Source organism: Melanotaenia boesemani, chromosome 8 (genome assembly GCF_017639745.1).
Source record: "Melanotaenia boesemani isolate fMelBoe1 chromosome 8, fMelBoe1.pri, whole genome shotgun sequence".
Lineage (NCBI taxonomy): Eukaryota > Metazoa > Chordata > Actinopteri > Atheriniformes > Melanotaeniidae > Melanotaenia > Melanotaenia boesemani.
In genome coordinates this window covers 7,130,693-7,144,796 of record NC_055689.1, presented here as the reverse complement: position 1 = coordinate 7,144,796, position 14,104 = coordinate 7,130,693, and the positions used below count along the sequence as shown (strand labels likewise).

The following is a 14,104-nucleotide window of genomic DNA, read 5'->3' as shown; positions in this document are numbered from 1 at the left end:
TTTTTTTTTTTTTTTTTTTTCATATAATTGTTAATAGGTTCAATAGGTTCAGGCGCTAAGAAGTTAATTGATCATCAGTATTTGAGTTTTCTGCTCTGCAGTATTCAGGTGTGTGCAAACACTATATGAATGAGGAGAGACATCCACAATGATCTTAGAGAAGCAATAGTTACTGCTCTTCAATTGTCGAAGGGTTATAGAGTCATTTCCACTGTCTGCCCATCATTCTACAGAAAGAAAGGTTATTCACAAGTGGAAAACATTCAAGTCAGCTGCTAATCTTGATGTCCCAGTGAATTCAGTCCAAAGTAATGCTCAGAGACCCTTTTATAAACCCCAGAGATGCATCAGGCCTCAGCATGTTAAATATTCATGACAGTACAATTAGAAAAAGACTGAACAAGTATGGCTTGTTCGGAAGGGTTGTAGGAAATGGACTCTGCTCTCCAACCAAAGCATGGCAGCATGGCTTAGGTTAAGCAAAGTTGTTTCTGAGGAAACCACAAGACTTCTGGAACAATGGGCTGTGGTTGTATAAAGATGTTTCTCACTTGTGTTGAGTCTAGATAATTTTTCTTATTTCAGAAAATCTTACCAAGTGTAATTATCTTGCTGCAAGAACAGATAATTTCACTTTATTATAGTCTAAATCTTCACAATTCCAGTGTTTTTCCCTTTCCCTTTGCAGTGTAGCAAAGTATTGTAGATTTATATGTGGGGACATCTGAAGCTTTGGTGGGACCTAAGGAGAGCTGTGCAGAAACAAATGCTTGTAAACATCAATCATTTGTAACATCATAAAGCAACAAACATTAGAAATGAAAGAAGGTGCTCTTTCTTTCACATATTCCTGTGGAACTGCTGCCTACTGTGCTCCTTTTGTAATCCAGAAATCTGCTTCTGAACATGAATGTATATTTATCTGGGCCTGTACAAATTCATTCTTCATCATTTCTTTTATTTCTATTATTATGGGTGGGGTTGATCAGTAGAAACTAACAAAACCAGAAACAATGCTGTGATGTGCTTTTCTAGACTATGATTATACTTTCATTAGTCCATTTACCTGTAAAAAATAAAAACCCAATAAATGTTGCCTGGATTTTTTGGGTTATCACATAATTATTTTGCATTGTTTAAAATGGAAAGAGGACCATTTTCAGGAACTTCATGGATTCCTGGACTTCAGCTTGTTTGCTTTGACACCACTAGATGTCATGTAAGCATAAGCGAATACCAGCTGACAGTTCACGTAAGGAGTCCTTTCTTCTTTATCAGATCTTACATCCAGATAAATGGCCAAACATCTCCCACTGCCTCTGAACAAGAAAATCTCCCTCCGCCAAATTAGTTCCGAGCCGGACTCCGCTGTGCTGCGAGGAAAAAGCGACCATGTTTTGAGGTCCGTGCGTCATCGGGACACCGGCGGCCACTGCGTCTCAGTCATGCGTCAGACCGGAGCGGAGCAAGCGGGTCAATAACGGGTCGTATTCACCGATCCTCGACCAGCGCTTTAACCAATCTTAAAAACCAATTAATCGGTCGCGACCCGAGCGCCTCCACGCGCATGACCTCCAGAGACTAGACTAGTGTATGAGTGAGAAGGAGGAGGAGGAAGAGGAGGAGGAGAAAGATACGGTGGAGATGCGCATATCTGCAGGTCTCTAGCGCGGTCGTAAAACAAGTGTGGGGAGCCAGTCAGCTCTCACTGGAGCCATGCCGGGAGTAACTAAGTACAATTTAGTGGATGACGCGCACGATTTGAGGGTCCCCATGCACAACGAAGAGGTGTTTCAGCATGGGGTCTGCTTCGAGGCGAAGGTAAGCACCCTCTGCAACAGATAGAGGGCTAAGGACGGATTTCAGGCTCGAGGATCAGGAATCAGGAGATGTCAAGCCCAGACATGGCTGTTGTCTCTGCTTCTGATAACAGCCATCATTATGCTGTCATTCTGGGCATTTTTATCACCGTTAATGTGATTCAGTCTTATCCTTTGGCTGTATGAAAGCAGAGTTGTGCTTTGTGCTGTTTGATAAAAGCTGTCATGTATTTTTCATTAACTGTCAGTTTAAGTTTCACTCTTTGGCTTATAGCATGTGATTAATTCAGTCTGGGTCTGCAAGACTTGTCAGTTATTGTCATAAAACAATTTAAAATAAATAAAAAGGGGAATTGCAAAAATATTCAGTTGGATATAATCCAAGCAGCTAAAATCATGTTTGCCTGAAGCCTAATTTGCTTATATTGCTAATAAGTTTTGGTGAGTATGGAGTATTTGGGCTCCAGTGATGAGGAAACACTGTGCAAAAGTTTTGAGCCAACCCTCATTTCTTTATATTTTGCTTCCAAGCAGCCAGACTTTCTTGTCTGTCAAAGTTTTTATTCGGATATTAGATTTATTACTCATTTTCAGTCAAGTTTTTGTACCTGACTGTTTTCAGAAGAATATTGTTAGTAGTTGGTTCACTTACCCACGAATCATTCAAACAAAAAGAGACACATAACTAATGTTCATCTACAGTAGATCTTAAAGTGATGTTCTTAAGAAATACAGCAAAAATCTGGCAGACAGAACAGAATCTTACTTTCATTATACTGTAATATATTATCATTTCACAGAATTTGAGACATCTAGTGTTTATGAAAGAATTAAAATGTCAGTTTCCTTGTAAAAAGAATGTATTTTAACTCAAATTGTAATCTCTTCTAACCTGAATAAGCTTCCAAATTTCCAAACTTAACCATGTGATGTTTACATGTAACCATGGCAACTTGTGGAATGGGATCTATAACCTTGATGATTGTGTTGTAAAAATGAAGTAATTTAGCTCAAACCATGGCATTTTACATTCACCCAATCACACTCTCAGCACTTCTAGATCTGTATTAAGTGCTTCTATAAAAAAAAAAAATTATACACATTTATACCCTAATTGACACATCTGGAGGCAATGTGGTGTTCAGTGTCTTGCCCAAGGACAGTTCAGGCAGTGTGTGATCCACGAATCGTGGTAGATGACCACACTTCCTTCTTAGCTTCATCCACCACATGACGTCTGTTCTAGTGTAAAAATGTTTATATGAAGCATATTTTTATCATGCCATCTGCATGAGTCATTCAATATAAACATATGACAGGAATTATTTAAGCAGTCTTAAAAATAGTTCTTCGGGTTTCTTAAAGGACTTTCAAAAGATCTTCTTTGGATGTTTCTGCCTTTCATTCTGTTCTCTGTCCAGATGATCCCATGCTGCTGCAATAACACTGAGGTCTGGGCTCTGGGGAGAATTCATCCAGTTCATGTATCATGTAGCATACCATAGCCATGCTCCTCATGTAGCATGGCCTCAGCCAACAGTGGCCAGATCAGGTGAAGGTCCAGAGGCATCTCTCTGGTCCAACATGTCTAAAATGGTCATATCTGTTATTTGTTCATTGCCTTGAATACATACTATATGGGCACATTTTGGGGAGGAGGACAACCTAAAAATACAGAAAACCTCTGGAATTTTTTTTTCCTTACACACGTTTTTTTGCACATTTAAATAAATCACTGCATCTGTTTCCTTCTTTTCCAACAATATTTTTAAAAAAGAGGGTTGGTTCAAGACCTTTGCACAGTTTCATCCATTTGTAATAAACAGCATACAATCCCACTATTCCCTGAATAACCAGTAATCCTTAAACCGTTCTCTTTTGCAGTACATTGGGAGTTTGGAGGTGGGTCGCCCCGGCAGCCGAATGGAGATAGTCGCTGCCATGAGGCGAATCAGAGTAAGATAATTAAATATATTACTTTCCTGACGCACATGCTGACTGAACTTGACACTGGCGACAAAAGCTGCTTTGACTCTTTAGCTGTGAGACACTGATTTATGTCACTGCATGCACACCTCACATGTCTCTCTCTTGTGCTTCATCCTTCTGCACATTGCTTATTGGACCCTCTCACTCAGCATCCTCCCTGCACATAAATCACCTGTCTCTGCAGAAGTACACACTGGGCAGGTTCAGTGGGCTGTCTTAAGTGGTTAAAATCATGTTAGGCTCTATGCTGGAGACACTGCTGTGACTTGTCGCTGTTGCGTTACACAGAAGCTCAGGGTGGAAGGATTTAGCCGCTTGTCAGCTGTTAGATCTAATCTAACAACCAAGTTATTGTGTCATCCGGCGGTCAGCCACATCCAGTGGTGACATCCTGGAAAGACTTAATCCTCATCCCTTGCACACACTGCAGACTAATGGCCTTCTTGTTGTACTGGCCAGTATTTATTGTTTAATTTTTCTTTTGGATTTATTCATATTTATCCATTAAAAATCACATACCACATTTAGTGTTTGAATAATTCTTATGATAGTCAAGATTATTCTTGCCTGCTGCTTCATTTAATTCTAATCAACAAAGCTTTATTTGTATAACGTCAATTCACTGAATTCTTATTATAATCCAGTTATGATCCTTATTAGTCAAGTTATGTTCTTATAAATTCATACAGTTGATGAAGACAGTGATAATAATGATCAGTTAAATCTCCCACCCTGACAAACACTATCTGTAGAGCAGCTCAGGTGCAGTGAAAGAAACAAACAATATTCAAGATAATCCAAAGGTTGGAGGCCTTTCTGGTTAAATGTGCATTTTTCATACGTGCACAAATGAATGAATCTTAATTAAATACTCATATTGTGTCCTCCTTTTGTATCTAAACTCCGGCAGAAACTGCAAAATGTGTTTTTCTAAGGCTTTCAGGTAAAACTAATGAAATGCAGGAGATAAAGAAAGTAGAAGAAGAAAAAAACACATTGAGTGGAGGTAAAAATGGTTGAAATTAAAGCTGAAAACATAAAAGCTCATCTGTGAAAGCATCGGGCTGTTTATGAGCTCGGCACAGTAATTAAGAGTTCGCATTTCTGAAGGGGGGAGATAGACTCTGAATATTCAAAAGATTAACTTGTCCTCAAAGTACTCGCTGCAGCTTTGAGGTAAGACTGGAGGTGAGTTGGTGCAACTTGTGGCTGAGTTAGTTTCAGGCCACTGCACATGAAAATGTTGCGTGAACGCTCCCTGTGTTCCACTTCATCTCCCTCTGACAGCAGTATGCGAGGAGATGGATGATCCTTTTGGCCCTGTTTGTGTGTGTGGCTGCGTTTGCTTGGGATGACACACACACACACTGTGTCCTTCACCTCAGCATATACAACCCAGTCTGCATGTGGAAATTCCCATCCATTAAATGGATGAGAGAACATGTCAAGAACAAAAATCACAGGCTTATAGACAGAGGTGGACAGAGTGTCACTGTGTCACATCCCTGAGCGAGCAGAGGGCCAGTCTGAGCGCAGATTAAATGATTTTTGCACATCGGTTACATTTTGAGAGGAAAATATTTACAGAATAACTTAATCTGTGCAAACAAAAATTTATTCTGGGTACACAAAATGAATTCCTGTGCTGGCTCTTCAATGTGTATACACATGAAGATAATGTAGATTTCTCCTCAGAGTGCTGCCACACACCTGTGTACACGCTTATCGTCTTGTCATGGACTGTCTTGGCCCAGTTCTGTCAACTAGTGGTGTGCGGATCAATACTGAAGCATCGAACAGCGTGTGTGTGGGAAGATATATAGGTTTTAGAGAAACACCACAAACCTACTTAAACGTCTGAGAGTCAATCATAACACAGAATATAATGAAATTATGATGAGGAAGAGGAGGAGGAGAAGAGAGGAGGTGCTGCAAGGCTGAGACAGATGTCACTCTTACCCCTCATTTCCACTGGGTGCGTGTGCGCCATACTATGGCTGCACCACGGTTTTGTTTTGACCTCCGTGGCACGTCAATCCACACTGGGAGCATGTCCGGTGTGGAGCGCTCGCGAGTGCAGTCCACAAAGCTGGATCTGCCAGATCCCAAAATCACAGGAGAATTGGAGAATCTTGTGATTCTCCACTTCCAGGATAAACGTCTCGTCCATGATGGACAAAAAAAACGCTGAGACCCTCTGACTGAGGGATTATTTACAAACTGCAATGTTGGTAGCTAACGCTAACTCATTCCTCCACAGAAAATGAATAGTGGTCTGTGTAGCCTTTGCATCATTTAAGTGAAGGAGTCGTCACCTGGAAATTGTACTTTTTTAAGTTAAAACATGTGTATTGGTGTTGGACCAATGTGTTGACTTCCCTGAAAGAATTTCTTTTGAAGATGGTCGAGTTTTTCTATCTGGGCCTTTCCACCCCCTTCACAGCAGAACCACCAACAAGGGTAAACTCTTGCAAACGTCTGCTTTTAATTTGCTGCTGGAATTTCATCATCACAGGAGGCTATTTGAATAAGCCAGCCACTCTTCCACACCTAAAGTCATGCTTTAGGCGTGGAATGATATAATGATATAAAGTCATGCTTACTGCTGATGCAGCTAATGCTAATGCTAAGGGACGAGCCTAAAAGTTTAACCCCCTGCAATGTTTAAACAAGCCCCGTATTTTCTTTCTCATAAGTGGGGTGAAGTGCTCTGCCACGTAAATTTTTGTAAACATTTTGTTGTAAACGTGCCTCTTCCACCATCTCGGTATCTTCACTCTCAAGCTCAGAGTCTGGTTCAAACATAAATAGCTGAATTCCATAAGCTGCTGCTCGGTCAGGTTTACTCGCCATCACTAAGCTGTTGATGTTTTGGAGTCGGACACACTGTGCATGCACTGGGCCAGCCCCTCTTCTGACTCTGGCCTTCCTGCGACCAATCAGCTCGCACCTCATTAGCATTAGTCAAAAGCTTTCATGAACTCTCACGAGACGAAGGTGAGAACAAGCTCTATGTTTGATTTTTAATAAGTTTTCAAAAAAATATTAAAAGACACTTAAAAGACAATGGATACATGAAAAGACCAGGTGAATACACCTTTAGTTGTTTCCAAAACCTAAAAATGTCTATATAAAAGTCTCTGTTTTAAGACTGGAATTCTGCAACCTACCCAGACTAGAATCCACCTAAGCACAACAAAAAACTTACCAAAACGTGTTTCCTCAGGTTATATATTGAATTTTTACTCAGAAGACTCTGCATTATATCGCAGATCTTTTGCATATGATTTTAAAAAACTTGTTGTGTATGAGTCCAGGGGTGTTCGTCCTCCTCAATTTTAACATTTTAGACAGTTGCCATTTTTCATGTGTTTTTTCATTCCATTTGCCAGGGGTGGCGCTAGACTTTTACACATGGGGGCCAGAAGGTGGGGAAGCCTTTATCAGGGTACCATATAGTAAGAAAGGAAATTATTGTGTTTGCCTCTAACACACACACTAACATCCACTGCTGTCATAACAGTGGTCACATTAGAGAGACATGAGAAATAAAACCTCTTAACTTTAATAATCTGGATCAACAAGTGGAAATATCGGCAACAATTTCTGCAACAATTTCAAAAATTTGTTGCAGATATTTCCACTTGTTGATCCAACAATTTGTTGGGGTGCAGTATGTGTTGTTTGATGTGGGAGTAGAGGGGTCAGTCCTGGTTTACTGTCTGGTAAACCAGGACTGGATCCTTGTGTCTGAGCATGATAGCTTGTGTGGCTAGCTTCACTTTGGGAGGTTTGGGTCTGCTGATACTGAGGCTATGGTCTATCTTGACCTGAAATGTGCCCTTCCTCTTCACAAAAAAGTCAGAAATATCCCCCTGTATGGGATAAACTTTGTGCCACTGGGGAGCGAATCTGAATTGTTTATATTTGAATATGAATTGTTCAATTTGAACCTGAACATGCATGTTTGAATAATTGCTTTAAAAAATTGAGTCCAGATTACCGTATTTGATATTGAATCTTTGTTTTTTGAATGTGTATTGTAGTAAATTTGAGACTTTTGTATTTGAAAAATTTGTTTCCCTAATTATTGGCTTTTTACTACAATACACATTCAAAAAACAAAGATTCAATATCAAATACGGTAATCTGGACTCAATTTTTTAAAGCAATTATTCAAACATGCATGTTCAGGTTCAAATTGAACAATTCATATTCAAATATAAACAATTCAGATTCGCTCCCCAGTGGCACAAAGTTTATCCCATACCCTCTCACTTAATTCTTTTATCTTCCCATACAAAACGAGACTTGTTACAGATTATATTTCTTCACATTTTCAATTCCTAGCTTACTTTAATACCAGCATTGCTAACCTCCTGTTTAAATTAAACTGGATCATGTAGCTCTAGCTTAGCGCTAAGTAAAGCCGACACTGAGGTACTTTTTGAGCATTGTTATATTTTATTTTCAGCTCCAATGTAAGAATCTTCATTAACTCAGTTGAGTTTATCTTGAAAGAAATAAATTACAATTTATTTATAAGCAATTTATAAGTCTTATAAACTGAAAAGTAAGTGTTCATATTTTTTTTCACATTTCATATCACCCTTGCAAAAAGATATTCAAGCACACCGTACAATCGTGTGATTTTTCTTTAAGGGGCAAAAAGTAGGATATCTGTATCAGTACTGATGAAAAACTATCATGAACTAATGGTATTGAAAGGAAAAATTTTAGCGCTGCCCATTCCTCGTCATGTGACTGCAAGGCCACATCTGACTGATGAAGGTCATGCAGAGATGGAGATCAACTGGTGGCATCTCTCTGGTAAAAATAAAGCATATCTGATTGAATAAATGATAAAAAATAAATTAATAAAAGTAATGAGCAGAGTAAGAGTGGTGTTTTTGCTTCACAAATTTACTCAACAGTAAAAAGTATAGTGCAGTAAAACTACTCTGAAATGCTTTTTTCAAAGGCTGCTCATTACCCTCCTCTCCTTAGAGACAAATTGCTTCCACTGCTGCTTGTTTCTGGTAATATTAATTTTAATATTGTCTTTTCTTCTGCATTGTCAATTTTTTGTTTCCAACATAAACCAGCTGAGTTGTTTCAAAGAAATCAAAGAGAAGATGAGAGAGAATATCCGAGGCTGTCATGCTGAGCTGATGAGGGTTCGTTTTCTGTCTGATTTCACAGAACTTCCTCTAATCAATTAATCATTTGATGTTTGACTTTGTGTTTTTTTTTTAATGTGATGTACTTTTTCTGATAAAAGCCGTGGCTGTTTTTAAATCTCTGATATGTGGAGTCTGAGCCCGCTGGGGAAAGTACAGGCTGTATTAATCATGCAGAGGGATAAAAGTGTCCCACACATGTCTGCCTCCCAGCAGGAAGTCGGCCTTTGAAAGCTTTAAGAGCTCTCAGAAACTGAAACTGACAGTTTCTCCGTGTTTACTCAATCTCAGATTTCCCCCGGGGAAGATAAAACTATTCCCTCTCCACACGATCCCTCCTCTTGATTTATCTTGTGTAAAGAGCTCCGTCTCTACAGAGATATTTAACACTGTGAGATGCTGTAATCACTTTGGTTATTTTCTGGTTGTTTTTTCTCTGCAGTATGAGTTCAAACTGAAGAACATAAAGAAAAAGAAGGTCAACATTGTTGTATCCACCGACTGTGTCAGAGTGATCCTGCGCAAAAAGAAGAAGGCAAGTTTTGTGGAATTTTTCAGTTAATTACTTTAATCACTTTTTTACACTTGCCACTGTAATTCCATATGTTTGTGTGTTGCTACAGAGAAAAGGGTGGTCATGGGATGAGAACACCATCCTGGTGACACAGGATCCCATCTACAGGTGGGTTTGTTCAATTACAGACGTGGACAAAATTGTTGGTACCCTTCAGTTAATGAAAGAAAAACTCACAATGGTCACAGAAATAATTTGAATCTGACAAAAGTAATTATGAAAAAAAATTCTATGAAATTCAACCAATGAAAGTCAGACATTGCTTTTCAACCATGCTTCAACAGAATAAAAAAAATAAATAAACTCATGAAACAGGCCTGGACAAAAATGATGGTACCCCTAGAAAAGACTGAAAACAATGTGACCAAAGGGTCATGTTAATCCAAGGTGTGTCCGCTAATTAGCATCACAGGTGTGTACAATCTTATAACCAGTCAGTGGGCCTATATATAGGCTACAGGTAGTCCCTGTGCTGTTTGGTGACATGGTGTGTACCACACTCAACATGGACTAGAGGAAGCAAAGCAAAGAGTTGTCTCAGGAGATTAGAAAGAAAATTATAGACAAGCATGTTAAAGATAAAGGCTATAAGACCATCTCCAAGCAGCTTGATGTTCCTGTGACCACAGTTGCACATATTATTCAGAAATTTAAGATCCATGGGACTGTAGCCAACCTCCCTGGACGTGGCCGCAGGAGGAAAATTGATGACTAATCAAAGAGACGGATAATACGAACGGTAACAAAAGAACCCAGAAAAACTTCTAAAGAGATTAAAGGTGAACTTCAAGCTCAAGGAACATCAGTGTCAGATCGCACCATCCGTCGTTGTTTGAGCCAAAGTGGACTTAATGGAAGACGACCAAGGAGGAACCATTGTTGAAAACAAATCATAAAAAAGACAAACTACATGTTGACAAGCCACAAACCTTCTGGGAGAATTTCCTCAGGACAGATGAGACAAAAATGGAACTTTTTGCCAAAGCACATCAGCTCTATGTTTACTGAAGGAAAAATATGAAGCATATGAAGAAAGAACACCGTCCCTACTGTGAAACATGGAGGAGGCCCTGTTGTGTTCTGGGGCTGCTTTGCTGCATCTGGTACAGGGTGTCTTGAATCTGTGCAGGTACAATGAAATCTCAAGACTATCAAGGGATTCTAGAGAGAAATGTGCTGGCCAGTGTCAGAAAGCTTGGTCTCAGTCGCAGGTCATGGGTCTTGCAACGACAATGACCTAAAACACAGCTAAAAACACCCAAGAATGGCTAAGAGGAAAACATTGGACTATTCTAAAGTGGCTTCTATGAGCCCTGACCTAAATCACATTGAAGAGGGTCCATAAATAGTGTGGTATGGTTCGGCTGTATGGGCCCCTTTTTATAATGGAAACACACAAAATACCGGACCGCTCAGTAGAAACGAGGCTTTAGACCAAAAACAAGGAGATGGAAACCAAATATCAAAATCCCAATTAAAAACCTGCTGACCTGATTTAATTTGCCTCCACAGGATCTTTTACGTCTCACACGATGCTCAAGACCTGAAGATTTTCAGTTACATAGCCAGAGATGGACAGAGCAACATGTTCCGCTGCAATGTCTTCAAGTCTAAGAGGAAGGTAAGATGAACCATACTTTAGTCTGGTAATCAGTATTTTACTGACTGTGAGTAACATGTCATCATGTAAGGCAGGTTGATTCCTCTGATCATAATCACAGCTGGATCCATCCTGTCAAACCTCTGCTTCTGGCTAAGTCACAGGAGTCCTAACAAATAGTCAAAAGATTACCCAGTATCAGGGTTTTTCTCACCTTTCTCAACCTCGTTGGGAAACATTACAAGGTTAAGTAAAGTTATTAGGACAAAAGGAGACAACTGAAATCATGTCTCATGTATCCTATTGGTATAATAAGATAATAAGAAGTCTGCAATATAGTACGACCCTAATTCCAAAAAAGTTGGGACGCTGTGTGAAATGTAAATAAAAACAGAATAAAATAATTTGACTTGTAATTGGCTGAAGTTGTTTGTGATTTACTTTTAGAGCCTTGTGTTGCTCCTGTTCCAACTTTTTACAGACGTGTTGCTGCCATCAAATTCAAAATGAGCAAATATTTCCCATGAAATGATAAAATGTCTCGGTTTCAACATTTGATGCGTTATTTAAGTTCTATTGTAATTAAAATATGAGTTAATTATATTTATAAATCAGTGTATTCTGTTTTTATTTACATTTTATTACACAGTGACACTATTTTGGAACTGGGGTTGACCTTTAATATCAATGTTCATAATTAGGAATTAAAAGAAAAATGCACAAAAATCTATTTTATCACTAGCACAGGCAAGTCACAATAAACCTCCTGTTATTATTTTAATTCCACATGAATAATTGTTAGTATAACTGGATAAATATAATCCAGCATCAGTTTGAAAGCTGCAGCCTCAAGGAATTGTGGGAAAGAAAGATGTCTTAATAAAGGATGCTGATCTCCTCTTCCTTTCATCAGGACATACTCCTGAGATATTCCTGGGTCATTTTACTGAGTTGGGAATATTCTATAAGCAAGGGAGACTATATGAGCAACCAGTTTTTTTTGTTCTGCCATCTGCTGTCTCTACTGGAGCTGCCTACAACAGTGACAGCAGTTGGATTAACGGCTTTGGGCTGGGATGAAGGAATAGAAGATAAAGAGAGAAAATAAGACTTCCGTAAATATCAGTTTACTAATTTGGGAGATGCATGTTGCTGTGGTAGTTAGTGTCATCGCCTCACAGCAAGAAGGTTCTGGTTCAAATCTCAGCTGGAGCCTTTCTGTGTGGAAGTTCCTCCAACAGTCCAAACATGAACCTAACACGGGTGGTGTTAGGTTCATGTAATCCTACATCCTCGCTGGTAGTGAGTGTTAGCATGCATGGTGATGGATCTGTCCAGGATGTTCTCGCCTGTTTAGATCACTGATTAAAACCTCAGGTTTGATTATTAGTTTCCCAGCAGAGTTTAATTAAAAGGAAAATAATTAAGGCAGTTGTTCTACATTATTAATCAAGTCACAGAAGAATCTTTCTGCAAATGAGAAGCGTGAAATTGTGCATTGATTTGAGGATAGAATTTAAAAAAAATAGCACATTTCGTGCAAACTTAAGAAAGATTATTGTACTGTTAAAAATTAGCTTCAGAGTGAAAATGGGTTGTTTAGATAAAAAGTTTTTGTTAGAAAAATGAATCGCAAGCAATTTTTAAAAAGCCATCATTGATCAGCAAGCCGGTATTTGAAGCTGCTGGTGAAAGTCCAGAGGCTGCAGTTGTCCACAGAGCTGGATCTGTGTTTTGTTCACTGATGAATGCGGCGCTACACTGGATGGTTCAGATGGAGTTCTGCACTGTAAACCCAGATTCAGTTTAAATATAAACTTTTTAGTAGTGCTCAGTAATTATTTTATGTTTTATAAACAATGTCTCACTTAAACCTAAAAGGTTGTTTTTAATTTAGTGCGGTAAAAATGATTAGCAAAAAAAACGTTTTATGGGGGCTTTAAGTATCTGGACCACAAAGGTTCATGGGAAATGCATGTTTGACAGGAATTAAACTTTGTGATTGTCATCCTATAAATTTGAGTTATGTGCTTTACTACTTTTGTTGTGTTTACGTTTAGACAGTGTTGTTGGAAAATCGTGTTCTGTTTAAATGTTGAAGTTGGTACCATGAGTGTGAAGGAACGTTCAGGCTGAGAAACACACCACCCCACAATAGTCTTTGAATTGTACCAGGGGTAGAAATAACGCTGGTTACTGACATTGATGCAAATTTATCTTCTTAAGCTATTACTGTTATGTTCTTACGTGTGTGTTTATTACCTTTAAAATATGTGTTATTAAGTTAATATTAGGTTACTTTAGGATTAATCAAGTATTAAATTTGGAGCAAGGTGACTTTCCAAGAAACTGATTCACAGGGATTGAGATTCCTTATTTGAAAAAACTAAATAATTTAAGTAAATCTAACTTAACGATGCACTACGCCATGCACCACTTATTGATGGCTAATCCAGCATCCATCTTGCATCTTACCTGCACTGTGAGCTCTCTCCAGCCAGTAAAAGTCAGTCTTATCTTGACTTCTGTCTTATCTCTTGCTCTGTCTCTCTTTTTTTTACTCTCTTCCTCTTGGAGCTTGTCCACAACTACCAGCATCTTTATGATTTTTCCTCCTCGTTGTACAGTGACATACACTCGTGCCTTAACAGGTGGCAACACATTGGAAGCGTTTGGGGCGTTGATTCAGAGACTTACTAAGAAACGCCCCACAAAAACAATGTGACCAGCAGATTGGCTTTTCACTATTTCTAAGTCCCTGGCGGTGACTGCCGCAAATATGTACAAAGACGATGCAGAACATTGACGTCCACGCTTGCGTACTCAGCAATATCCCAGCTCTGAAAGTGTCTTCTACATACATGTAGGTTCTAACTAACCATTTCCTGGCATTGGATAATAGGAAGGACAATTTCTTCTGCATTGAAGACAGCGCTCCATG

The 14,104-nt window shown here is 39.0% G+C and overlaps 1 protein-coding gene across 1 annotated transcript in view; it reads left to right on the top strand.

The window, feature by feature from the left end:
* Positions 1-1,421: 1,421 nt before the first annotated feature.
* LOC121643899 (carboxyl-terminal PDZ ligand of neuronal nitric oxide synthase protein-like) overlaps positions 1,422-14,104 on the top strand; it is a 36,363-nt gene continuing 23,680 nt past the window's right edge. The window contains exons 1-5 of the mRNA XM_041991498.1: positions 1,422-1,821; positions 3,705-3,776; positions 9,432-9,524; positions 9,613-9,671; positions 11,076-11,184. Coding sequence (XP_041847432.1) covers positions 1,717-1,821; positions 3,705-3,776; positions 9,432-9,524; positions 9,613-9,671; positions 11,076-11,184 — 438 coding nt within the window. The 5' untranslated portion in view covers positions 1,422-1,716. The remainder of the gene's footprint in view (positions 1,822-3,704; positions 3,777-9,431; positions 9,525-9,612; positions 9,672-11,075; positions 11,185-14,104) is intronic.